The following is a 25,640-nucleotide window of genomic DNA, read 5'->3' on the forward strand; positions in this document are numbered from 1 at the left end:
GGATAAATGGGATTAATTGTTGGGATGAAATACGTTAAATGGATGGGTGACTAAACCCTTTTCTGGTATTCACCTGGATTAAGGCAGATTTTCCCGAACCTGTGTTCCCAACTAAGAGAACTGGTTGATGTGCAGAAATCATCAGATCCATTAAAAAGAAGTAACGATCAAGCTGGGAAAAACAAATAAGGAATACGAAATGAAGCGATGATCTACGTGTCTGATCCGTCACGATTTGCCTATAAGATAATTCCAAGAATGTCTAGGTAGGTTTGAAGTCACGAATTGTTTGCTAGATAAATAATGTAAAAGCGTTGCGTAGGTAGTAATGATTTCCTCTTTGGATATACGAATAGCTACATGTGAGAAATTGGTATATAATTTTAAAAAAGTCAGTTGAAAAAAAAAATCTATGTTGAGGATTGCAACTTTTAATTTAGTGATCCCCCTTCCCTAGGTAGGAATTTGTCGTGAGGAGTCTACATTCTTTGGTCATTACCTCAGGAACGACAGTGAAGGACGATGCCAAGGTCTTAAACTGAGCACCAGGTCTTTCTTCCCATTTGACCAACGTTCCTTTAAAGAAGTCCAAATAGTAATCGTACACCAGGCCATCCTCTGGTATTGTGGCTGGATAGGGACCTGAGGAGAGTATCTTGCGCGCATGCTCGTCGAATGCATCTTTGTATCTGTAAAGGAAGTGCAAAGGAATTATTTTTGTTTATCAGGACAAACAGGGCAGTAGGAACATTTTGTAGAAAAGTGCGTGGAACATGGGAATTAGAGTCTTAATTGTTAGAGTCTACAGAGCGTTTTCACATGACGTTACTTAATAGATAATGACTGAGGCACGCAGCATTCGTAGGTATAATGCAGGCAGCTGAGGGCGTAGCCCGAAGCTGCCTGCATTATACCTACGAATGCTGCGTGCCTCAGTCATTATCTAGTATAGTTATTGTTCTTATCAAAATCCAATTGTTTTCTTTCTAGCTTGTTTATCATAGAAACAAAGCCAATAATGAATGAACTAAATATGTCTGATTTTCCTCTATGCATTCGTTAGGATAATGCAGACTGAAAACAATGGATTTTGATAAGATCAGTAATTATAGCCGCCATAGAACAGTTTTCGCATGACTGTGAAAAGCTCACGTCACGAACACGTTCTTGACACGCCTAGGAATACGCCAGACCAATCACATTGCTCGAGAATTCACTCTCCATCCAATCAAATGCCAAGAACACGGCTTAAACACGGTCACGCCAAAGTCACGGCACTTTCAGACCAATCACATTGCGCGAGAAAAAAATCAGCCAATTAAAGTTCTAGAAAACATCACGGTCACGGCACGGCACTGAGCTTTTCACAGTCATACGAAAACTGCACTATTAGTATACCTTTGACAATAACTTTGCCGTTAGTTTAATATTTTGCAATATTTCAGTTAACTCTCTAGGGACTGAGTGAAAACGCCCTATAGTCTTCTTTAGCTTGGGAGTCAACCTTTTTTAGCATAATACTCTTTGCTAGAGTTGTATCTGCATATTCATGCTTCTTGTTCTGCCCAACAGCTAAGCAAATAAATGTCTAAATGAAACTTATGGAATACCTGTGGTGGATATGACCTCCAAACGACCACACGAAGGCAAAAGCAAAAGCTGAAATCACTTTTCCTGAGTCACTGGAAGAAATCCCAGAATTATGACGGCTACCAGTCGGCCCTGCCACTGATATACTTCCCTTGTGATGCAAGCCCTGAAGATGATGATGATCTTCAGTCTCGCGCAAGATGTGAGAATCAAACAGGGCTGACAGATATCGAAGAAGCGTCTGTACTTCATAAGTACCCCTAGAGGGGGAGGCTGGGGCTGTTTTGGTGCCGCAGTCGGTGTTAAGGATGGGGCTACAGTTCTTCTGAAGAAATTCCAGTGTTGATTCAACTACATGATCCATTAGATTTGAGATGATACCAAGCCTTTTGGAATAATAAAAATAGTTTATTAATAACATTTATTAACGTAAAAAATCTAAAATATGAAAATCTGATTTTCAAGATTTATGCCATCTCGTACCTAGGGCCTTCTCAGTTTTCCTAAGCCCCGTTTACACTAGCGATTTTTGCTGCGGTTTTTTTTGCGATTTTTTCCATAATAAATAATGGTAAAGGATTTACTTGTAAAGTTTTTTTCAGGATACCAAGGTTTTCCTAGACGAATGTCTCTTTTGAAGGATGAGACAAAAGATTTCATATTCCCGAAAATTGCCACAAAAATCGCCGCAAAATCGCCGCAAAAATCGCCAGTGTAAACGGGGCTTTACGAAAAATCGATTCTAATCGAAAAATCGAAAGCTCTAACTACGTGAATGGATTTCTTCTCGAAAAAAAAAAAAGAGTTGAATTAATTATTCGTGAAGTGAAGCTACAAAGCCTAAAAATCGTTTTTTTTTTTCCTAAAGAGAAATGAAACTGGTTGAACAGGTTAGGAATCTTTTTCAAGGGCATTGAAACTGGATCGAAAATGCGCCCACAGAAAATATATGTACAACGTCATTAGAAATTTTTACCATAAAAATTGACGTTAAATTTTAGGTATGGAGGGTGAATGCTGGGCAACACCAATAACTAACCCTCTTATCAAAGAAAAGAAGTAAGCCAAAGCAAGTATCTCTTTTAACTTATTTGCACTTAGCCTAATCCGCAGGCTACTCCATATATTCTATATTCTCTGTTGGGATCCCTATATTAAATCTTTTGTCCTCGCCACAGGAAGCCCAAAGAGCAAAAAGAGTCAATGAGATGCTAATTTGCACTTACCCTCGACTCGAAATTTCCCACTTGGAGTGAGCTGTCTTGATCCATGACCTCAAAAAAGATTTCCATCCAATCAGAGTATCAGGACAATGCACGACAGAGCAGCGGGTTACCAGTGAAGGCGAAGCCAGGCTCAGGTCAGTCGTTTCAAACAATATATTGACGGTATCTGAAAAAAAGGTAAAAACCGATTAATGTGATCATTCAAGTCATTAGAGGGGTCCAATCTTTTCTTTGTTTCTCGATTCAGTGGATTTACGTTTGAATTATATGGTACGATGAGGGGGCTACCCTTGCCCAAAGACAGCGCCCGGGTATTATCCGATACTTTGGTTTAGTTTCAATAATGTTTCAAATACACATTTATATTTACTTTACCTGGTACAGTAATGGAGCCCCCATTGCCCAAAGACAGCGCCCGGGTATTATCCAGTACGGTATTCAATGGCCCCATCCAAAAGTCATCCAGAGGACCATCAAACACAAGCCACTTTTCCACACGAGACAGATCTGCCATCCCTCGGAAGACACGCTGCTTCTCTTCTAATGAAAGTGACTGTAGTTCATTTTTCGTATGCGCTGATGTGTTTGTGTCACGCAAGTATTTGCTGATGAGTCCGTCACGCCAGAGATTTGCTGAACTGTCCATTCGCCCGAATAGCTAAAATTATATAGGCAAAAAAAGCAGGATAGAAACGTCATGTATGATGCAATGTTTTATTCATCACAAAATTTTTTGATGATAATCACATTTTAGTAGAATAAATGAAGTACTATCATGGCAGTATTTTAAGATATCGAAGTTAGCCTATTTAATATAGTTTGCCTAATGCTGCCTGTGCCCTGCTTGTTTTACTTCATCTACGATTAGGTAGCCTGCGTAAGCAGCCTTCTATGTGAGGTAGCCGACGGGGTCTGGAGGGGAGGAGGAAGTCTCTAAGGGAGTGGTCATAAGTTATTGCCTGGGGTATTAGGATTAGGGGGATCACATTTTTTTTGACAACTGGAGGGAGGATCAAGTGAATATTGACAGGAACCAAAGGGAAGATCACTCAGTAGTAACCACTAATAAGTAAGAGTTAATAAAGAAATATAGTGTCTCTTTGGGGTGGGTAACCTGAGTATCAGACGCCAGGGGAGGGGGAGGACTGATACTCAGGTTAGGGGTGGGGGATCAGTTAATCTTCATGCTGTTGACCACCCTCCGATCCCCATGCAATCAATATCCATGGTAGCTCACCTCATCGTTGGTCATAGATTTAGGGTATACAACCATAACGTCTATTTTGGGCCATAGCTTACTGCTCTCCACATCGACTGTCATCTCAGAATGGACACTGGTAGTTTTTGGTGTTTTGCGCGGAGGTAAGTTGACTGAAAGTCTAGTGTTCAGGTTGTTCACAGCTCCAGTTAAGGCCTGATGTAGGGTGGTTTTACCGGATCCTGCAGAGCCGAGGACTATGATTTTACCATTGCTTTGAATACTCTGATATAACTGTAGAGCCTGTAAACATAAATAAAAGCTGCATTTAGTACTTAGAGTGCAATAAGGGAAGGTACAATTTTTGTTTAAGAGGGGAGGGCTGGGGGATTCGTGGTAAACTCTTTTAAAACGATTGTAGCCTTCCCCCTTTATCTCAGTAAAAAATTCATAGTTTTTCGAGAATCTCCAAGCGATCCTACCCAAATTACCCCTCCTCACTTTGAAAATGTGGCAGTCAAGTTTGAATCCGCACGTGCAAATATTAACAAGGATCTCTATGAATCTAAGCAATTTGATATCAACAAAGACATGGCCAGCCAATTGCAAGTCGCGCATTCAGAAACAACCACTAGAATTATCAAGGCGACAAGGCTGACTCACAGAAACCGAATAGAGGTTTTGCACCATCACGTGACGGCAGCCATGTTAGATGGCAGGAACAATACAATCGTTTTACATGAGAAAGAATTCAATTTCCGAGAGCAAAGGCATTATATTGTTTTGCCATCTAACCACAGGAAGCCCAAGCAGTATTATGGGATGGGCACGTGATGGTGCAAAACCTCTATTGGAATTTAGTATGTTTGGTTTTGCAGAGGCGAAGGGAAACCAGAGAACCCCGAAAAAAATCCTCGAATCACGAACTTACTTTGGAGATCATTTCCGGTCTTATTTGTAAACCATTGGCTTGGAAGTACTCTTTTAGCTCATCTTGGAGTACAGGATCTCCTTCAGTAGACATAGACATCAACACACTGTGGACAAACACTGAATCAAGCGTCGCAGAGAAAACCTCTCTGTCTGATGACTCGAGCTTGTTTCCAAAGAAGTTGAAGATGCCATGTACGACAGAGTTTTCTTCGGTTTGACGACGTTCAAAACTCTCCAAGAATGGACTTCGGGTTGGTGCTAACGATAATAAACGTTAACGATAAAACGTTATTTATGCATTCAAATGTTATCATTACCTGCGTGCATGTGAGCATATGAAACAATATACGCGGTATAAATATTAAAGTTAACATTATAAGTCATTACGCTGCAAAATATTGACTACCTTTCAAATTTTGTCAATGCCCTGAAACGACCCTTGGGCTACAATCAAAGTCCCCTTCACAGGTCCCTGCGCCATCTTGAAAGGTAGCCGTGCCTTTGAATGAAAGCGAGACCTTTTTTTAACCCCTTGGGTAATTATTCACGAGACTCTATCATTGCAAGCTCACCGCACGGCTACCTTTCAAGATGGCGCAGGGAACTGTGATGGGGACTATTGGCTTGTAATCATTGAAGATTTTTGTGTGGAGCAAGCGGCAGTAAATTGGAATTTATTTAATACTTTTCTCATATATCCTATACTACAAAGTGAATATCTATATACGGCCTATTTCATAATACGTTGGTGAAGGTTTTGCTACATGTTGCATGCTGGATGTTGAATTATATTATATTCATTCGTAAATGATGTCAGCACAGAAGAAATTACGACGAAAAAATGGGCAGACAAAGTCGGAGAAAACTATTCACATCACCCGATAGTGCAGTTCGGGCCTGGTATGTGACACGCAACATGCAGCAAGACAAAGTTGGAGAAAATTTCATATATTGTGGCCTTTCGCTGATTGCGTTCGCGTCACCCCGTAGTGCAGTTCGGGCCTGGTATGTAACACGCAACATGCAACAATACTTTCACAACCTTTTTTTAAAATAGCTTTACAAACCTTCTTTATTATCTTCTCCTTCAGACTCTTTTTCGCTGGCCTTTTTCTTCAAGTCTTGTCTTAACTGTTTACTAGCGAGAGTGATCACAGAGCGCATGGAACGGAGAGAAAAGTCGTACTGTGCTTGACACGACACCTGTCACATAAACAAAGAATAATTCGCAGGGATATTTAACACATTCATGATAGTGTCTAGTGCAGTTCGCACGGGTAATCTATCTATAATTCAAGACGTCTTGGTTTTTGGTTTCCGTCAATTTTCCAACGGTCTGAATTAGTTTTTTTGATAAACTGGAGCCAAAATCCCAGATCTCTTGGGCTGTTTTGCTCAAGTAATAGACCTTTTTAGCTTGGTCGTAATGTTTTCCCATTTCAGACCGCGTGTCATTCCCTAGAGTATCATTTCTTTGTTTAATGGTTGGGTATGAGAAGAAACATGAATGTGGATATCAGGCAGTCGATGGCTAAAACACTATTATATCAATAGAACCTTTTTGGTTGGACAAAATGTTTTCCCATTTCAGACCGCGTGTCATTCCCTAGAGTATCATTTCTTTGTTTAATGGTTGGGTATGAGAAGAAACATGAATGTGGATATCAGGCAGTCGATGGCTAAAACACTATTATATCAATAGAACCTTTTTGGTTGGACAAAATGTTTTCCCACTTCAGACCACATGTTATTGCCTAGAGTATCCTTTCATTGTTTATCAGTTGTGTTGTTTATCACATGGTCTGTCAGAAATAGGAAAACATTACGCCCAAGCTAAAGAGTTCTATTATGAGAGTAGATGTAAAGGGCGTGGAAATAATTACCTGGTCACTGATCATCTTGAAGAAAGTAAGGATTTTGTTGGCTAGAGGTTTGGCTTCCGTAAACCCACAGCACCTCATGGATATTTCCAAAACTGGCAGAGCATCAGGAACGATCATTGCCACTGGTCTTAGTAAAGCCTCAAATAATAAGGAATCAGAAAGTATAAGTTGTCTCACCTTAATAAAACGCCCATAATGCATTATTCGGGCTTTTTTTAAAAGAAAATTACAGCTGTAAATTTCACAAGTATTACTTCCTGCGATAGGCTCTTTCGTAAAGTTTGCTTCAGACACACTACCACTACATTCACTCAGGTAGGTGGGAGGGAGATGCACTATAGGATATAAGATCCTATGCAAGATCCCTATCTAGTGTATGAGATCTACAAAGACCTTTTTTACCTTCAAATTCTCAGGGATATATGCACTGCTGTTGTAATAGGAAGACATAGTCATGAAACACCCATACATCTCACTTGCAGCCATCAGTTGACTGTTAAACACAATATTCCCCAATAAGGGCATGGTGAAGCTATCGGGTGTGGTATCCTTATAGCGGGCAGCACCCTTGATGTCCAGGAATGTCACGTCGAGTATTTGGTCATCATAGGAAGAGGTGGTCTTCTTGGCTGGTTTATTGGAGGTTTGATAGTAAGATGATTCAAGGATGTTGTCTGTTTCAGTAATGGATAGACGACGTCTTTGATGTTTTAATTCCTAGAGGAAGAAAAAAATATATTATAAATAAGGCGTGCACCTTTGCAATGCGAAGAAAAGTCAATCAACATGACGGTCATGTCACAAAAAAATCATGCACTTGGCACGTGCAAGAATGGAAAGACGCCATACATTGTACCAATAATAGCGTGTGATATGAATACTTAACCAATCAGAATTGCTCAGCAAGGCACACTAATGGCGACGCCTCTCATAGAGAACATATTCCGGGGGGAAAATGCTGACACAATTGAAACAGATTAGCATACCTGCTCAATGTCTGGTTTTTGCCGGAGAGATTTTTCTCCGTGTAGAGGAGTAAGACTTGTTACACTTGATCTACGTTTACTTGAATCAGCCTGCGAGAAAAAAAGAGGCCCATTAAAATAGAAAATATCCAAAATGGAGAAGAAAGAGAAACGGAAAAGGGTGGAAATGAAAGGGAGAAAGTAAGGGAAGGAAAAGAAGAATGAATGAAAAATAAACAAACAACTAAGTGAATAAAAAAGGAAGCAAGGAAGCAAGGAAGCAAGGAAGCATAAGTAAACTACTTACAGTTTTTTGATCCTTAGTTGAACATCGTCTCACAGTATACTGACTATAGAAGTCCCTCTTAAGAGCTTTCATGGATCCTTTGATCTTCTCTAAGTGTTGTCCAAACACAGACAATACACCTGTGTTAACTGAATCAATGTTTTCAAAGCAGACCCACGAACCGGCAGTAACCATGCCAGATAGGTAACGAACTAGCATAGGGCTAGCTAGGCTTTGTGAACAGTCGAACATGACCAGGTGTCGCCCAAGAATCTAAAACAGATTAAATAACAGTTTTAATCAAGGCTGTTGTGACGGTGGTGCACGCCTCTCACGTCTGAGGTCTAGTCTGGTTTCATTCCTGAAATTTATTTTTTGGAATTTACCCAACATCGTAAATTCCTTTTTGATCTGTGAGTTAGGAGTCAGCCCAGACGTTGTTTCAGGGTGCAATCTGTGAGTTAGCCGTGTCCTGACTTAGATCAGCCCAGAGGTTGTTTCAGGGTTTGATCTGTGAGTTAGCCGTGTCCTGACTTTGATCAGCCCAGAGGTTGTTTCAGGGTTTGATCTGTGAGTTAGCCATGCCCTGACTTAGATCAGCCCAGAGGTTGTTTCAGGGTTTGATCTGAGAGTTAGCCATGCCCTGACTTAGATCAGCCCAGAGGTTGTTTCAGGGTTTGATCTGTGAGTTAGCCATGCCCTGACTTTGATAAGCCCAGAGGTTGTTTCAGGGTTTGATCTGTGAGTTAGCCATGCCCTCGATGAAATTTCTATTCATCACTCTTTGGTACGGAGCAATGCAAATGAAAAAACACAGCAAACACATCTGTATTGACCTATGTTCGTACTGTAGGTGCATTATACCTTTGACAGCTCCCTAACAGTTTCAGTTTTGCCCGTCCCATCAGGACCATGAGGTGTGCCACACTTGAAAGCTTGTAGCGCCATGTTAAGCGTCAGGAAGCATCGCTTTGTTAATGGAGTCCTGACCAGTCTCGATGAAGGCCCAAGATACTCGTAACCATAGGAAGAGCTGCTACCGAGTTGCTCTATCATACAACGACCAACTCTGTGACTTCTTTTAACTGAAAAAAAAAATACAATATAAGAAATTAAGAAGAGTCACCAATTAGGTACAAACCCATCCTTCTTTAACCCTATCTCCTTCCCTTCTTCCTATTCCGTTTACTTTTGACTCAAAAGATGGGTCTCTCCCTGGGTTATGGGTCTCATAAATACGACTCAAACCTGGAATTCCTTTGTCATTTGCTTGCTGGCCACCGTAGGAAGAAGTTATTACTTCGGTGACCTCTACTTCTGGTCTTAGTTCACTCTGCCATTCAAAACTGTGCAGGCTGAAAACTCGATCATCAATCAAGCCTAAAACCAAACCAAAACGTTACTAATTGAAAAACGTTTTTAGTATAGTCAACTCTCCCCTTGCGGACACCCCGATATTACGCACACCTTGCTATTACGGATAGGAGAAAAATCCCCGGCCAATAGTACTGACAAAGAAATGACCAAAATTCTCTCTCAAAAAACTCTCCCTATTGCGGACGCTCGCTATTACGGACAATAAGTGAAGGTCCCGAGGCTGTTCACTGTAACGAGAGTTGACTATAGTTGGATACCGTGACCTTGCCGTGATCATAACTATGTCATGTCGCAGAATTTGATCAGACAAGCGAAAGTTTGTTTGAAAAATGTTGCAAATTGCATGACCGTGCCGTGACGGTAACCACGACTATGACATGGCCTACGATTCTGAATGGATAACCAAAAAGATAAAGACATCTGTTAAAAAAAAAGATTTTGCAAGTCGAATGAATGAATGTATGAGCAAAACATCTGGGAGCAGACTTTTGTTTCTAAGTTGCGCACAGGGTTCGTGCCGCGTGTCAAGAGGGTTCGTGCCGTATGTTGTGTTTCAAATAAGTATTCTGTCTGTTAAATAGGATTAAACCTTTTACCTTGGGCGTTATTTTTTCCCAATTCAAAATGCTTGTCATTCCCTAGAGTATCATTTCTTTGCTTAACGGTTGCACATGAGAAGGCGAATGAGCATAGATACAACTCAAACAGAGAAAGAGAATGACAGGTAGTTTGAAATGGGAAAACATTACACAACAATGTCTATAGGCAATCATATCTTGTATTATATCTGAACATACCATTAACCACATCTCGATGATTGACAGCTTGGGTAAGGAGGGAGGCAAGAAGCAGTTCAAGTCTCTTGTGTAATGGGCTGTCAGTGTGCCATTCTGTGTTCTTTCTGATGGCTGATGTCAAGTCATCGATGGAAGATAACAACTCAGATCTGTAACATAGATTAGCAATGAAAAACTGAGTACCGAAAAATAAAGTAAAAAAATGAAAAGTAAAACCCGCGCACTAATTACAACCTAGCCACGACCCTTGCTCCTGAAAACAGAGTCAAAAAACTAACAAAGTACCAAGATTTTAAAAGCAATTTTCCATGCAATCTTGAAGAGATCAGCGTTGCTTATAATTTACCCGGAAAAATCGGAAATTTCGGTTGGAAAATCAAATTGTATGTGATATTCCGCTCAGACAGTTCCGGAAAACTTTGTTTTCTTTTGGGGTATTCCTACTTTTCCCGCTCTTTTCAGTGTACCGTGACGAGTGTACCATTTGTCGAAAGTCAAAGTTTCCCGCTCTTTCTTTACCATTAGCAAAACTAATTTCCAACTGGATGGATTGATTTTAATGGTAAGCGCCCCTGATCAAAATTCCTGGAATATGTCTTGAGGTGGAATAAAAAAATTTTCATATTATTACCTAATGTTTGATAGCCCCAATAACCGACCACTGGCCAACGTTAGATTGACTTGTTGTACCCACGTAGCTGCATGAGCTGTTAAGATACACTGCGCAGGGGAACGAACCAACCAATGGCAATGCGAGTCCTCAGAAGATACGACATTTTTGCTGCCATGTCCTTAAAAAACGTGTTTAAGTGTCATTTCAGGATGATGTTACATATTTAAAAAAACATTTATTTCAAGAGAGGAATTGTAGTTGAAAATACAAAGCAACAATTAGTATATGTAATAGGACTCCATGCTGTCCAATTAAGAAATAATTGGACGAGGAAAATTCCGAGGACTGACAAAATTGGATGAGGCCGTAGGCCGAGTCCAATTTGGCAGTCAGAGGAATTTTTCGAGTCTAATTATTTCTTGATTGGGGAGCATGAAATCCCATTACCTATTAATTATATAGCTGCCTAATTAATCCCATATCAACAAGACCTGTCCAATTAAGAAAATAATTGGACAGCTACCTATATGGGATTAATGAGAAGCTGTATAATTATCTTAGAAAAACGTGGGGTAGTTGGGGTATAGCGTGTAAACGTGTTTGCGCGTTATTCCAGGATGGTCATACATGTAAAATGAAACGTTTATTTAAATGGAGAAATTAAAGCTGACAATGCAAAAGCAATTATTCCCTCAGAAAAAAACGAAAGGTAAGTGGGGTATAGCCCTCCAAACCCTCCCCTTCATGGCACCTCATCCCTTCCCCTAGTGCATAAAAAGAGACACACACTTAGCTCTCCATTACTAACATATCCTACCTCGATCAAGGGCGGATCCAGCCAAAATTTTAGGGGGGGGGGGCTAATTGAGTTTAGGGGAGGCTAATTGAGTTTCTTCCGGGGAACTTCAGCCCCCCTTTGCCCCCCCCCCCTGGATTCACCCTTGTCGATGTACAGCTATTTAAAAGAAAAAGGTTGGTGAATGTTTTGTTGAATGTTGCATTTTTCGTACAAAGCCCGAATTGCATTATGGGCGATGTTTATGCTATCAACGAAAGGTCACAACGATATGGAATTTCCCTAAACTTTGTATGCACGTTTTTCCCGGCATGATTTCTATGAAATGAAATGAAATATGAATATGAATATAATACATTTTAACCTGAGTAAGCAACATGCAAGATGCAGAATGCAACATAAAACAAAACCTGCATATCGGACAATATCCGCCCAGAATTGGAACTTGTGCGGTCAAACTTTGCCTTGCCGCACATTTTGACCAGTAACGTTAAGCTAGAATTAACGAGGTATGACTGATATCAAACTAATTTGGCCGTTTATCATGACCGGCGACTTACCGTCTATTATCTTAAGCCCTAATATATATATATGGTGTTTTAGTCATACCTTGTTTGGTTATGTGTTCCACGATTCCTGTTACATCTGTCAAGCCATTTTGCAGTAGATTCTTAACGCAATCTCCTAGTTCCTTTATAAGGGTATCTCGCATATTCTGTTCAAGGTTAGCCAGCCACCTCTGGGGTCTTGGAGAGGCGGGTATTGGTCTGATTAGTCTGACGTGTTCACCGTGAAGACCCTCTATTCCTGTCACCTCCATTAAATGCGCTGAAAGTAAACCACGTTATCTAAGTTAGATCTAGTTCTAGGTCTTTACATTGGATTCGAAGGTTTTCTCCCTCCCTCCCTCCCTCCCTCCCTCCCTCCCTCCCTTCCTCCTTCCCTCCCTCCCTCCTTTCCTCCCTCCCTCCCTCATAAAACTTAAAAGGCTAAATTCATTTGAGTGATGTGGTTTCACTCCAAGAATATTCAATGCTACTAACCATTCAGTGCAGCATCAAGAGCTGTAGTTAACTGAAGAGTAGAATCCCGAGGTAACGCAAACTGCAGTGACTTAATCCCAGGGTAACACATCTTGACAAACGGTAACAAATCCTTGGGATTGCGTGACCAAGCCAAGAGACTAAGTAACGCATTGTCACTCAAGAAATAAAGTCTTGGGAATGCGCTACGGGCTTGCTGCATGTATACGTCAACGACCTTGATTAGCTCCTCCTAGAAGCATAAAGAGACGCAATTAAAAAAGCAACAGTGATGAAATATAGCTGAAAAACCAGGCGCTTTCTTACCCAGGAATAGTGAAACAGTGAAGCATTGCTTCCAATCTAGTAACCCATCCAGGATTTTGCTTAACTGAGGGTTACATGGTTATAAGGGGATCATTTTTTCGTTTAACGGTTGCGCATGACAAGACAAATGAATAGGGATACAACTCAGAAAAAGAAATGATACTCCCTAGCGTATCATTTCTTTGTTTAACAGTAGGGCATGAGAAGAAAATATGAATAAATATTCTCAAGAGATTAACACACATGGTCTGAAATGGGAAAACATTACGCCGAAAGTAATAGGGTCTATTCAATGGATTCTTAACATGTAGTATAAGTAAAATAGCCTACTTCCTCTTGAATCAGTTCCAGTAGATAGACTTTCATAGCTTCTCCTTGAAGTTCCCGCCATCCCTGTTCGCCTCGATTTTTTTGAATGACAGAAACCACTTTAGTGTCTCTAGAGATGACTTGTATAAACTCCTATAGACAGGGATAGAGAAAAAAAATGGTTGCAATTAAGACCCAAGTGAAAGAAAGTAAATGTAGAAATATGGGACAAGGAAAATGGGATAAGTGAGCAGGAAACATGAACAAACAAAGAAAAAATAGAACTAAATACGAACGAACAAAAGAACGAAAAAAACGAATGAAAGAACGAACGAAAGAACGAACGAACGAAAAAGACCCAGGGACGAACAAAACAAAGAACGAACAAAAGAAAAAACAAACAAACGAAAGAACAAATGAAATAAGGAACAAGCAAACAGAGAAGGATGAGAGGCTACAATGATCCTTAATAAAAAAAAGGAAAAAGGAAAGGAAAAACCCAGGAATGTAAAAATAAGCTATTTCCTTACCCTATACTTGGTATCTATAAGGGTAAAGTCGTTCAGGTGGTCAGGAAATTCGTTGAGGATGTTTGGCTCAGAAAAAACGTTACTCAAATACAGCCACTGAAAAAAGATGGCATTATTTAATAATTAAAAGCATTTTCATACGACTTTGAGAAACACACGGTACAGACATGTGATTTCGTCATCCATATCGTGACAGTGCCTTTTTATAGTCACACAAAATTCACTTTAGATTTTACATCAGGAACGGGGAATTTTTTTTTACTTGAGTATTGCGTCCTACGCATGCGCAGGTATATCCCTTGACACAGGAATCCCAGTTACTTTATAAAGAATAGAGACCTTTAACACGACGTTCTTATTAGGTACCGTAAACTTCAAACTGCATTTCGATATCAGGCGTTTTCCGTCAAACTTTTGACATCTAGCAAGGCGTCAAAACGAAGTTGTTGCTGGAAGAGCTGCCATGTTGAATTTCATTTATGCCAGTGTTTCTCCGTGTTTGCGGGCGTGTTTCAGGGCCTGATCCCTAGCGTAAAACTGATGCTAAAGGTCTCTCTAAAAATATGGAGTGACCCGTGTAAAAGACAAACTTGAATAGTGTTTAAGATCTTACCTTTCTTTGGCAGTCACTCCAGATGTCTACAATACCCTCTATTTCATTCAGACATTTTATCCAATACTCCACGGATGGCTTCAGGTCAGCCACGTAGGGTGACACAAGCATCGACTTCAGGGTGATCAGATTGTCCTGAGAAAAGAAATAAAACAATGTATATGGTATAAAGTGCTACTTGGACAAAAATCGTCTCATTCTTAAATTAAATGTCAGTGAAGTTTCTGAGGAATTAAACTTTGGAAGATTATCGTCCAAGTACTGTTTTTATTTTTCACCAAGAAATGAAGAACAAATCGTTTGTTGTTGGTGTAGTTGCTGCTGCTGTTCTGGGGGCTCAAATTAAAAGGCAAGTTGGGAAAAAACAGTCGATTACGCACGATTAGAATTGTTAAAAAATTAATGCTGCGCGCATTTAGAGGTGTGCAATTTTTCAAAACGCGAGTTGATAGGTAATAAAACCATTGTGCGCACAGTTTTTCTCAAGACCCAAGTTAGGAGATAATAAAAGTATTCAGTGCGTAGAAAAACAAGAATACTAATGCATGTGCGCATTTAGAGGTTTGCAGTTCATCTTGGCTCTACTAAAAATGTTCATAGTTTCTTCATCAAGAATTATTTAGGGACTAATTCATATTATCCTTACCTCGAGTATGCATTTCAGTTCACCAATCCCAATCAATGTGAATGAGTCGGGTACAAAAGCTGGGGTTCTTGGTTTGTTTATGATCTTGGCCGCCTAAAACAAAAAGGTTAGGTTGTTATTAACTCCAAGAGAATGTGGCTATAAAGTGATGTTGAACTGTTACTGTTGACAAAACAATTTTTTGTCAAACTTTAGCAATCAAATACAAGAAAAAAGACAAAAAAGACAAGACTTGTCATCGCTAATCACCACCGTAAGGACAGCAGTGGCGCAGCTTATAGGGTCGAACTGAAAGCATGTGAAGGTGCCTCTGGCAACCGCTATACAGTTCACCGCTATATGTCACTATACCGCCACCGCATAAGTTATTATGCAAGTCAAGAAAAACGCAGTAATTTGATCCACAAAAACATTTCTTAAAACATTAGATAGTTTCGTTTCTTTTAGTTCAAGAGAGAGCTAGTTAGTCAGCAAATATGCACATGTTCTTTTTCCTTATTCAAGTAAAAGCACATTCACAAAAATGCGGTCTTTTGATCAACGATGTCCCATAATCAACACACTTTAAAATTGTGATCGTATCGATAGAACCAAGGGCACTAGGACACCGAACGTGGTTGGATTTCTATAGTTGTTTTTTTCCCGTTCGATTGTTCGAATTAAATTAATTGCTTATCTTCTTATAGAGCTAACCATAACCATATTAACTCTAGGACGGTTGAATATCACTGACGTGAGGAGCATAGCGCGGTCGCGTTGTTGTTGGTACAAACAGAGTCAAGTACGGAACGGCCGTTAAAGAAGTAACGCTCATCGGCTATTCCAACCGTTTGACCTTTGGAAGAAAACGGCTGCATTATAACAGTGAAGGAACACGGACACAAGATAAGTAAACAAGAATAACGTTAATTTATTTCAAATAATCGAAAGGAAAAAAAACTATAGAAATTCAACCACGTTCGGTGTCCTAGTGCCCTTGATAGAACGGTAACTGAACACGCTAAGTTTCTACATCTTATTAATAACCCCCTCTAAAGATTATTAACAAAAATAGAGCCTGGTTAAGTATACAAATACAAAGAGCGGTATATAACTTTTCTTACCTGATCTAGTGGTATCTTTGTACGCTTCTTTTTCTTTTGTCCATCCTTATGGTTTGCCTTCCCAGCTCCAAACCTCGCCCTCATAAGTGGGATATGCTTGGCCAACTTGAACTCTCTCTCCTTCCAGGCCTTGGACAGATGATTGACCTGTAGCTCTAGTGTATGTTCCTTGTTAGCTCCGGCACATATCGCTGATATAAGATCTTTGTAACGGCTGAGGTTGAAGGAGAGAAGGGTTGACGTGGTGAAGAGCATGGAGGAATCAAAGTCTTGTCCTATGCCTATGAAAAGTGCTTTCCAATGTCGAGGCTAAAAAATATATAAGGGAATAAATTTGTGATTATGATCGCGAGTTTACAGTTTGCATTTTGCGCCACGCAGCTTAAAGTCGTTACGTAAATAGTACGTTTACGTAACATGCTACCTCTCCAGATTTGGTGTAGGATAGCCGGGGTACATTTTGCATTCTACTGCGCAAGCTTAATCATTTATCTAAACCTTTTCCCTTTTGTTTCTTTCTTTGTACTCTTTCTCTATTTCTTTTCCGAGTAACCATATACTTTTTCAAACTCGTTTATTGGTTCTGAACGGAAGTCATGAGCAGTAGAAATTATTATATGAAATTCACAGCCACAGCCAAGTGCGCCGCCACGTTTTATTCGCGTTTACGCGCGTGGCGTTTTTTTCAAGATTGGCGTCCTTATCAGGACACGAAAAATAGAAATGACTTTCTCACACAAGCCTAGAAAATATCTTCCAAATAGGAACTGTGTCGAGGCGCTAGTATAAACATCTTAGGTTGATGATGGTGTTAAGTAGCTCCTACAAGAAAAGATACATGTAACTAGCTAAAAACTAGAGTGAGCTGCGTCGGTGTTTCTAATGAAACCGTAATGATAAAAGGGTAAATTTTACACCGTGGAAATATTACAAAAAAGATTACTAGCGTCCGAAACGTCAGTAATCATCTTTTCACGGTGTAAAATTTACCCTTTTATCATTACTCCTTCAGGAAAAGCGCTTTTATGGAATGCATAACTGTGCATGTGTAGTTCATACTGACCTTCAGAGCATCACTAGACAGCTGCTGGAGTTGTGGTAAGTCCTGGATAAATTCTTCAAGCAGGGCCATCCATGAAGCCAGAACTTCATCAGTAGCACTGATATGAGCCTGCAGGTTCTTGCCAGCGGATATCCACTCGTTGACTCTATCAATAGCTCTCTTAACGTTCACCTACAGTATGGTAGAATGTTATGAGTCTGTGCCTTTTTTCGATCATAGTGTGAAGTGATTGATACTTCCTGTTGTCTTACCTTCTTAAATGGGCTGTTTAAAAAGTCTTTGATGGTATTGGCGGATACTTCACAATAGCGCCACAGTTCATGTCTCTTGTCGATAGAGTCATAGATGGCCAGCACACGTGACAGGTCGTACGAAGTCCCCGTGATGATTTCTTTCCATTTTTTTATGTCTTTGAGTCTGCTGCGAATCTTCAGGTATCGTTCACGTAGCTAGGGAATAACAAAAATAATAGATATAAATAATCGTCCATTCCTTAACCCCTTCATTCATTCATCCATTCGTTTATGCATCTCTTCATTTATTAGCTCATTTATTCATCAATCCCTCCCTCCCTCCCTCCCTCATTCCCTCCCTCCTTCCTTCCCTCCCTCCCATCCTCCTTTCCTTCCTTCTTTCCTTCATTATTCAGTCGGTCGGTTGGTCAGGCAGTCATGATCAGTTAACCAGTCAGTCAGTCAGTATCCCATTTGGTAATTCATCTAGTTCATTTCTCATTCAGTGATTGTGTCAGTCCCTGGTATGGCTGTTGGTCAGTCAGTCACCCAGTCAGCAACTCACAACTATAACTAATACCTTTCTCATAGCCATCAATACACTTGTTGGGTTCTGTTTAGAGTCCAAGAATCGACCAGTTGTTGCGTTCCTACCGATATCAAGCGCTTCCTCCTCTAAACTCTGATTCAAAAATATAAGAAAAAAGCTATTCGTTTAAACAGGACTTCAGATTTTATATATTTGTTGGGGTTTGCAGAGGTAGGAAAACCAGAGAATCCGGAGAAAAACCCTCAAATTAAGGGAGAGATTCATAAGTCCAGGTATAGAATCCAACGTCACTGGGGTGAGGCAAGCACCAGTGCACTTGCACTAATGCCATCCCACTCTTGGTTCAATAGGACGTTTGCATGGTGACGTCATTTGACTCCCATTACCATAATGCTTCCAGAATATTCTTTCTTATTTAACTGATAAAAAGAAATCGGCAATATGGTAGTAGAGGTTAATGATGCCCTCATGCAAATGTCCTATAGTCCCTTTCACAGTTCCCTGCGCCATCTTGAAAGGTAGATGTGCCTTTGCATAGAAGCAAGACTAATGGTGAGCTTGCAATGATAGGGACTTGTGAATAATTGTCCAAGGTGTTAAAAAGGTCACTATCATTGCCAGCTCACCGTTCGTTTTGCTTTGATGCAAAGGCATGGCTGCCTTTCAAGATGGTGCAGGGAACTGTGAAGGGGACTATTGGTACTAATTAATAGGTACAGTATTTATCTCATAAATCTCTCTTTTTGTTCAGTATTACCGATATGACTTCAGCTATTTTTTCAACTATCAGTGGTCTTTGTAGCTGGACAAAATCAGATGCTTCCTGAAGACCAAAAAGAAAGAATTCCCAGAGTGCCCAAACCTAAAATGAAATACCAAAGAAGGAATGAGTTAGTGTTATTAAATTTATGCCAGTTGGAAAGTTTAATGTTAGTGATAGTTCTTTCTCAAACTCATGAATATTTAATGAGGAGAAAACAAAGCAAATCACTACTGTGACGGTGGTTTGGAAGTGTATTTAATTATATCAAAAAATCAGAAACCATTGCTATTGACTTCAGAAAGGGGGGATTGTATCCTTCACATTGAAGTAACATTGGAAGAATATTCAATTTTAATCATTTCTTTTGTTGGAAGTTAAATAAAAAGGAATGGGTTGATGGCTGGCTGGCTGGCTGGATGAATGGATGAACGGAAGGAAGGATGGATGGATGGATGGACGGTCGGATGAATGGATGGATGGATGGATGGACGGACGGATAGATGGATGGATGGATGGACGGTTGGATGAATGGATGGACGGACGGATGGACGGATGGATGGATGAATTAATAAAGACATGAAAAAAATCAACCTGCAATTATGATTTCATATTGTGCCCTACCTTCTCCTCAGTTATTTCTTCCTCTGCAGACAGTTGCCGGTAGCAGCTTCGAATAACCTAATTAAAAGGTAAGATGTTTATTAGTATTTCAAGTTTGTTTTTCCTCAGCGTCCCTGGTTTCCATCTCACGATTCTCTTACTTCAAAGAGGTTTTTGATGTGTTCAACTTTCTCCTTCAGAGCTGGCATTTTGGACTTGACTTTTTCAAGCTGTAAAATGAATTCAGCAAAGCCTTTGATTTCAACTCTTTGATCCTTGAGGCTCTGCGAATAAAAAAGGAGTAGACATTTATTATTCACAAATAAACAAGATTTATTGCAGACGTGAATTGTGTTACAACAAGCAAATTTTTCTCAGAAAAAGAAAAAGAGCTCCAGTCAGGAATTTATTGCATCGAACAGGAAAATTTTTAACATGAATGCGACTCAAACAAAGAATCTTATTTTCAACAAATGAATGACATATGGTCTGAAATGGAAAAACATTACACCGGAACTAAAGAAGTCCATTCTAGATTCTAATCCAACCCATCTAGATACCTCAGACAGCCTTTCCATGTCAGATATAACTTCCTGTGACAACAACAAGACCTGAGAGGCAACCATTTTGACCATCTGCTTGAATATGCCGTTGAGTTGGGGGACCATTATGTTTTGTATCACATGACAATCTACGTAGAGCAGTCCGTTGGCAGTGGAAAAGGTTTTGATGACATGGGAAACTTGTTCTATCCAGGTTTGAATTTGATGGAGTTGTTGCTGTTGAATGGGAGGAAATGGGACGAAATTACAACAAAACTAAATGACAAAATTACATTCTGGAAAAAAATTTCTTGACGATGAAAAATATGAAAATCACTCATAATATTAATCTTATGAATGCATACATGTAGTTCAAATTTTATTGATACCCTGAAACAACTTCGGGGCTCATGATCAAATTTATGGCATGTTGAACTCACAGAACACTGAAACAACCTCTGAGCTGATCTAAGTCAGGGCATGGCTAACTCACAGATCAAACCCTGAAACAACCTCTGGGCTGATCTAAGTCTGGGTACGGCTCAACTCACAGATCGAACCCTGAAACAACCTCTGGGCTGATCAAATTTATGGCATGGCTAACTAACAGGTCAACTTGGAATTTAACAAACTAAGTTATTTCATTGATGTGTGTTTAATAATTGTGCATAATTAATATCAAATATTTCATAAAAACTGAAAAAACTAGGTGTGTTCTGGCCAACTAACTTACTTCAATATTGGATGTAGGTTGACCTTTCCAATATTCCACCTGAGAAACGTCCCAAGCTGAAACAAATCGATGAATGTTGGCAAGCCAGTCATGGTTGTTGCAGAACTCTTGTACCTCTTCCATTGATTCAGCAACAAACTCTTCATGATATTTCAAGGCATCTCTGATTTTCTCACTGCATCAATTTGAAAACAAAAATTTAACACTGATACTGAGACTCAGACAGGTGGCCACAGAAAGGAAGAGGCTGGGGATTAGGTGGGAGGCTAGAGCCACCTTCCATTTCAAACCCACCCCTTCCCCCCAACCACCACATTACCACCAACAGAGTTAATAGCCTAATGCAATATTACAACCTCTTCACACCTACGTATCTAAACACACTTTTCAGAGTGTTTTAATGTGCTAACTAAGGACACACATTATACACACACACACAGCTCATAACAGTTCTATTTAATATGCTCATTCAGTTAACTCAAAAAAAGAAAGATAACATGTACAGCTGTATTATTAAATAAAATAAACAAGCCGATTAATTTTGAGTTCTTCAAATTATTACAAATTCAAATTCTATTTAATATGCTTATTCTGTTACCTTAATAAAAAAAAAGAACATATTAAACAAAAAGGTTAACCACTCACTCATATATTATTACATGCACATACATGCAGTACTATAGTGCAGTTTTCGTATGACTGTGAAAAATTCACGGCACGAACACGGTCGTGACACAGCAAAGAATACGCCAGACCAATCACATTGCACGAGAATTTACTCTCCATCCAATCAAATAGCTGGAACACGGCATAAACATGGCATGGACACGGTCACGCCAAGGTCACGGCAATGCCAGACCAATCACATTGTGTGTGAAAAAAATCAGCCAATTAAAATTCTAGAAAGCATCACGGTCACGGCACCTCACGCTTACGGCACTGAGCTTTTCACAGTCATGTGAAAACTGCACTACTGCATACTGTACAGTGTACTTACTCATTATACAGGGTTGGCTCCAGTTTTTCCCTGGTCAAAGGACTCAAACTTGTTCCATGCTGGTCACATTTTTGTCCTTCAATCACTAGAATACTCTCCTGTTTCCTCTTGGAACAAAGTGGCTCTGCAAATGTCTGTCGTACACGTAATTCTCTTGCACTTGTCAGACTAGTGTCAAAATCTTCAATATCTTCTTCTATTTCTGCCTCAGTTCTTACATCTTGGGAAGTGCTGGGTGGAAACTTCACAAAGACCTGTGTCTTTGGCATCCCTTTTCTCACATTTAAATTTTCTGGAGAAACAAGGAAATCCAGACCAATCTCACTTTCATTTTTGCTTTCGCTCATTTCAGGGTTACTTTCTGGGAGTGGAGAGTGATCAGGAACTTTTTTCCTTGCTTCCTTCTCTTCGCGTGCATTATCAGCACCATCATCTTTCACTGGAGTGGTCATGGATAAATTGGTCTTGCTAGCATTAATGATGAAGGATTTGGTTTCTTCACCAAGGTCCATTCCATGTGACAGGTTGCACACAGAAACTAGGACAATGTCCATGGCAGATGACAGTGAATGTGACAACTGCTTTGTAGAAGGGGCAAGAACTAGTTTGTGATTCTCATCAAACACAACAAAAGCTCTGAAGAGTCCATCCCTTTCTGGTCTTGGTCCAGGAAGAGTTACGTCAACAAACTTACAGATGTTGGTCTGTGCAACAGTGAGAAGGTTTTGAAATATAATATGATCAACCAAGGTCACAAAGTTGCCAAGCTTCGTAACTTCTTCTCGGGCAAGCCGGAGGTTTTGCTGTCTAATGTTGTGTTTCTCTTTGGCAATAGCTAGAGATTCTTTGTAATTATGACGGTGGTTTCTGACCAGGGCTTCACAGTATCTCAAATACTCAAAGCAGTTTTCTTCAGTCTTGTCGACAACCATTTGGCAATAGTTAAAAAACTTGTTCAAGTACATCTGGCCGGTATCGCTTGCCTTGAATGTCGCCTCTTCAAACTCTTCCAGGGAGTAGCAGTAATTTGCTTCGAAGGGAAGGAAAGTGATTTTGGCCAAATCATTCAAAAGTGCTGAAATTCTTATCAGAGCAGAACCAAATGTCGGCACATTGTGAAGCAACGACAGCTCAACTTCTGATTTCAATTTGACAAAAAATGTGTGCTTCTTGAGTTCCTTCCATTTTAGGAACATCTTTCTTAGCAAAAAATTCTTGAAGAAGGACAGATTCAGAATTGCCTGAAAAATAGATGCTTCAGTGTACCATTCTGATAAGGTCCGTGACTCGGATGGTCCTATATCAGACACATGGAGTATACTATGTGAAGAGATGATAAAGTGCTCTGGATTAACCTTGTCTTTTGGAACTTCAATCAGGTTATATGGATCATAATGCAGCGATGGGGCCAAGTTCACGTAGGCAAACTTCAATTCGCCAAGAAAATTTCCCTTAATGAAACTTTCAACTATTTCCCTTCCAGTTCTTGGCACAAAGACCTTTTCTCTCTTAGTTTTCTGATCAGCTTGTGCATTCTTTTGGCCATCGTCAATTGTGACATGTATGGAAGTGGCACTTGATGATCTTTTGGGAGTTTGAGGGGGAGTTGGGACCAGTGTCTGGGGAAGATCGACATCCATGGCCAATATCGCCATTCCTAGGGGAACACCCAAAACTGAATCTCTTGCAGATATTTCTCTCACAACATCGGCAAGTGACATTTTAAGGTCTTTAAGCGTTAGCTCTTTGGGTTGTAAAGTCTTCGTTGGGTCTACATCTAGTTGCTTATCAAACATATACATTGAACTACAAGAAGAGTTTTGCTCTCCTCTGGGAATACGAATGCCTTTTTGTACCAAAGTTCTAATCCTTGGAGTTAAGGGAAGGTCTTCAGTAGGCCCAGATGGAAATTTTTGCTTTTTTTCAAGAGCTTTTCCAGTTATTTGTAAACTCGTAACGAAATCTGGAAAAAAGTTTTCCAAACACAGGGAAACAAACTGCAGCTCGTCTCGCCCTTGGATCTCACTATAAGCCCTTTCTGCATAATGGCAAACCTGCTTAGTTTTCAGAATAGATGAATAAGGCTTGGAAAGTTCCAGGACTTCGCACAAATGATTCCAAAATTTTATTTCATTATTCCGTTGTAAAGCAGTGATGAATGCACGACAAATCAACGTTATCAGTTTAGTCCTTTCTTCACTGGCTTCCACATCTTCTCCATTTTTTTCTGGCGAAATATTTGGTTTCTCCTTTTCTATGGCAGTTATTGACTCCCTTGAATCTTTAGTCAAAGGCTGTGAGACCAAATTTCTATTTTCTCCGATGGCTGGAAGTTTTGGTGACGAAGACTGCGTAAAGACGAACTCCGTAGGGCTTGACATTTTCACCAGAAAACGTACATTTGTCCAAGGTATTTAACTATATTTCTACTGATCATTGTAAGAAAGGTAAGATTCCAATACAATTATGTACTGTACTAGACGTGTTTTCCTCTTTTTGCTGTAATTTTTCCACATTGTTTTATGAACGACTTCAAGTAGTCCGCCATATTGTTTTTATTGGTCATTTGGATAGCAACGGTTCAGACTACATCACGGGCGGAAAAAGACCTGGGTACGTATGGCGTGACTGAGAGCGTGACTGCTATTCACGACAGCCACAGCTGTCGCGTTTTTCCGTTTTTTCTTTCGTTCTTCCTTTTTTTTTAAAAAAAAATTTTTACCTAAGAAAAATTATATTAAATTTAGAAGTGTAATAAGTCGTTCTTCCTTTACGAAATGAAAATAACGCCAAGCTCCAAAATATATCGTTCAGGATTTTTCAAATAATTACGTCAGCCAATTTCCGTACTGCCCGTAGCTATTTTCCAGTAATTTTTCCCTGTTGTATTGTTTTAAAAATCAGCTGGTCAGGATGATGGGCACTAGAGAATGTTACACGTGAGAAAGCGTGTCATTTTTCATTCATACTTATTCATAATCCATCCATCTATCGATCGCTCCCTCCCTGCCTCCTTCCCTCCCGCCCTCCTTTCCTTCATTCCTCCTTCCTCCCTTTCTTTTTCCTCCCTCCCTTTTCTTCTTTCCTTTCTTCTTTCCTTCACTTATTTCTTCGTTGATATTCATTTTATGTTAGGGCAAGAGATTTGTTGCTACCTCGTTAGTTTGGTGCTTGAGTTCTAATCCCAACTTGGGTATGTTCAGGTGCTAGGGTTTCTAACCCTAACTTCATTAGTTTGGTGCTAGGGTTTCTAACCCCAACTTGGTTAGATTTGATGCACCAAGTTGGGGTTAGAAACCCTAGCACCAAACCTAACCAACTTGGGGTTATAACCATAACACCATACCTAACCAAGTTCGGGTTAGAAACCCTAGCACTAACCCTGACACTACTTGAGTCCCCCGACGCTAAGAAAACTAGTAGCACTTTCAAATTGAACGTAAATTTCAAAGTAACGGTTTTGTGAAAAATACACGTCCGTGATGGTGACGTCACTTCGAGTATTCTGATTGGATTAGCGTTTTACTAGTAAAATTATCGCGCATTCAGATAGGTTTCATTTACGTATGTCTTCCTGCAATAATATGCCGTCTCGTTTCAATTGTACTAAAACCACGGAAATCGATCCAAGATAACACACGCTAACACGGAAGTTTTGGTGTGTTTATCGTTACCAGCCTTCCACTCCAAGTCAGAGCTCCATCTCTGCCCGTGATGTAGTTCATTGGCAACTGTTATTTCCCCCGGCATGCAACGCAATTAGATGCCACAGGAGGCCCACGGATTAAATACCCGGCAGTTTTTAAAAATTCGACAATTTCTCAACTAAAACGAGTACTTCAAACAATTTTCCTCTGCTGGATAGATTTCATTTTGACGTGTTTGTCTTTCCTCGGCACAAAATACAAATGACTCACTTTGTAGTATCAGTACAGCATCTTTGAC

General features: G+C 39.9%; 1 protein-coding gene across 1 annotated transcript in view; it reads right to left on the reverse strand.

Moving 5' to 3' along the window:
• LOC116292924 (dynein heavy chain domain-containing protein 1) overlaps positions 1–24,265 on the reverse strand; it is a 49,103-nt gene extending 24,838 nt beyond the window's left edge. The window contains exons 1-32 of the mRNA XM_031700267.2: positions 21,696–24,265; positions 20,699–20,873; positions 19,984–20,202; positions 19,585–19,707; positions 19,445–19,501; positions 18,818–18,922; positions 18,091–18,192; positions 17,529–17,726; positions 17,278–17,448; positions 16,215–16,523; positions 15,112–15,204; positions 14,466–14,600; positions 13,853–13,948; positions 13,344–13,475; positions 12,708–12,939; positions 12,274–12,492; positions 10,887–11,046; positions 10,256–10,404; positions 9,330–9,461; positions 8,946–9,166; positions 8,103–8,354; positions 7,817–7,906; positions 7,233–7,547; positions 6,831–6,968; positions 6,015–6,150; positions 4,946–5,205; positions 4,054–4,317; positions 3,192–3,474; positions 2,817–2,982; positions 1,611–1,976; positions 500–689; positions 74–172 (exon numbers count right to left, since the gene is read on the reverse strand). Coding sequence (XP_031556127.2) covers positions 74–172; positions 500–689; positions 1,611–1,976; positions 2,817–2,982; positions 3,192–3,474; positions 4,054–4,317; positions 4,946–5,205; positions 6,015–6,150; positions 6,831–6,968; positions 7,233–7,547; positions 7,817–7,906; positions 8,103–8,354; positions 8,946–9,166; positions 9,330–9,461; positions 10,256–10,404; positions 10,887–11,046; positions 12,274–12,492; positions 12,708–12,939; positions 13,344–13,475; positions 13,853–13,948; positions 14,466–14,600; positions 15,112–15,204; positions 16,215–16,523; positions 17,278–17,448; positions 17,529–17,726; positions 18,091–18,192; positions 18,818–18,922; positions 19,445–19,501; positions 19,585–19,707; positions 19,984–20,202; positions 20,699–20,873; positions 21,696–24,076 — 7,968 coding nt within the window. The 5' untranslated portion in view covers positions 24,077–24,265. The remainder of the gene's footprint in view (positions 1–73; positions 173–499; positions 690–1,610; positions 1,977–2,816; positions 2,983–3,191; positions 3,475–4,053; positions 4,318–4,945; positions 5,206–6,014; positions 6,151–6,830; positions 6,969–7,232; positions 7,548–7,816; positions 7,907–8,102; positions 8,355–8,945; positions 9,167–9,329; positions 9,462–10,255; positions 10,405–10,886; positions 11,047–12,273; positions 12,493–12,707; positions 12,940–13,343; positions 13,476–13,852; positions 13,949–14,465; positions 14,601–15,111; positions 15,205–16,214; positions 16,524–17,277; positions 17,449–17,528; positions 17,727–18,090; positions 18,193–18,817; positions 18,923–19,444; positions 19,502–19,584; positions 19,708–19,983; positions 20,203–20,698; positions 20,874–21,695) is intronic.
• Between the last annotated feature and the right edge of the window lie 1,375 nt (positions 24,266–25,640).

This window comes from Actinia tenebrosa, unplaced genomic scaffold, assembly GCF_029948245.1.
Source record: "Actinia tenebrosa isolate PJP-AT-01 unplaced genomic scaffold, QUT_ActTen_1.0 PGA_scaffold11__36_contigs__length_13525064, whole genome shotgun sequence".
Lineage (NCBI taxonomy): Eukaryota > Metazoa > Cnidaria > Anthozoa > Actiniaria > Actiniidae > Actinia > Actinia tenebrosa.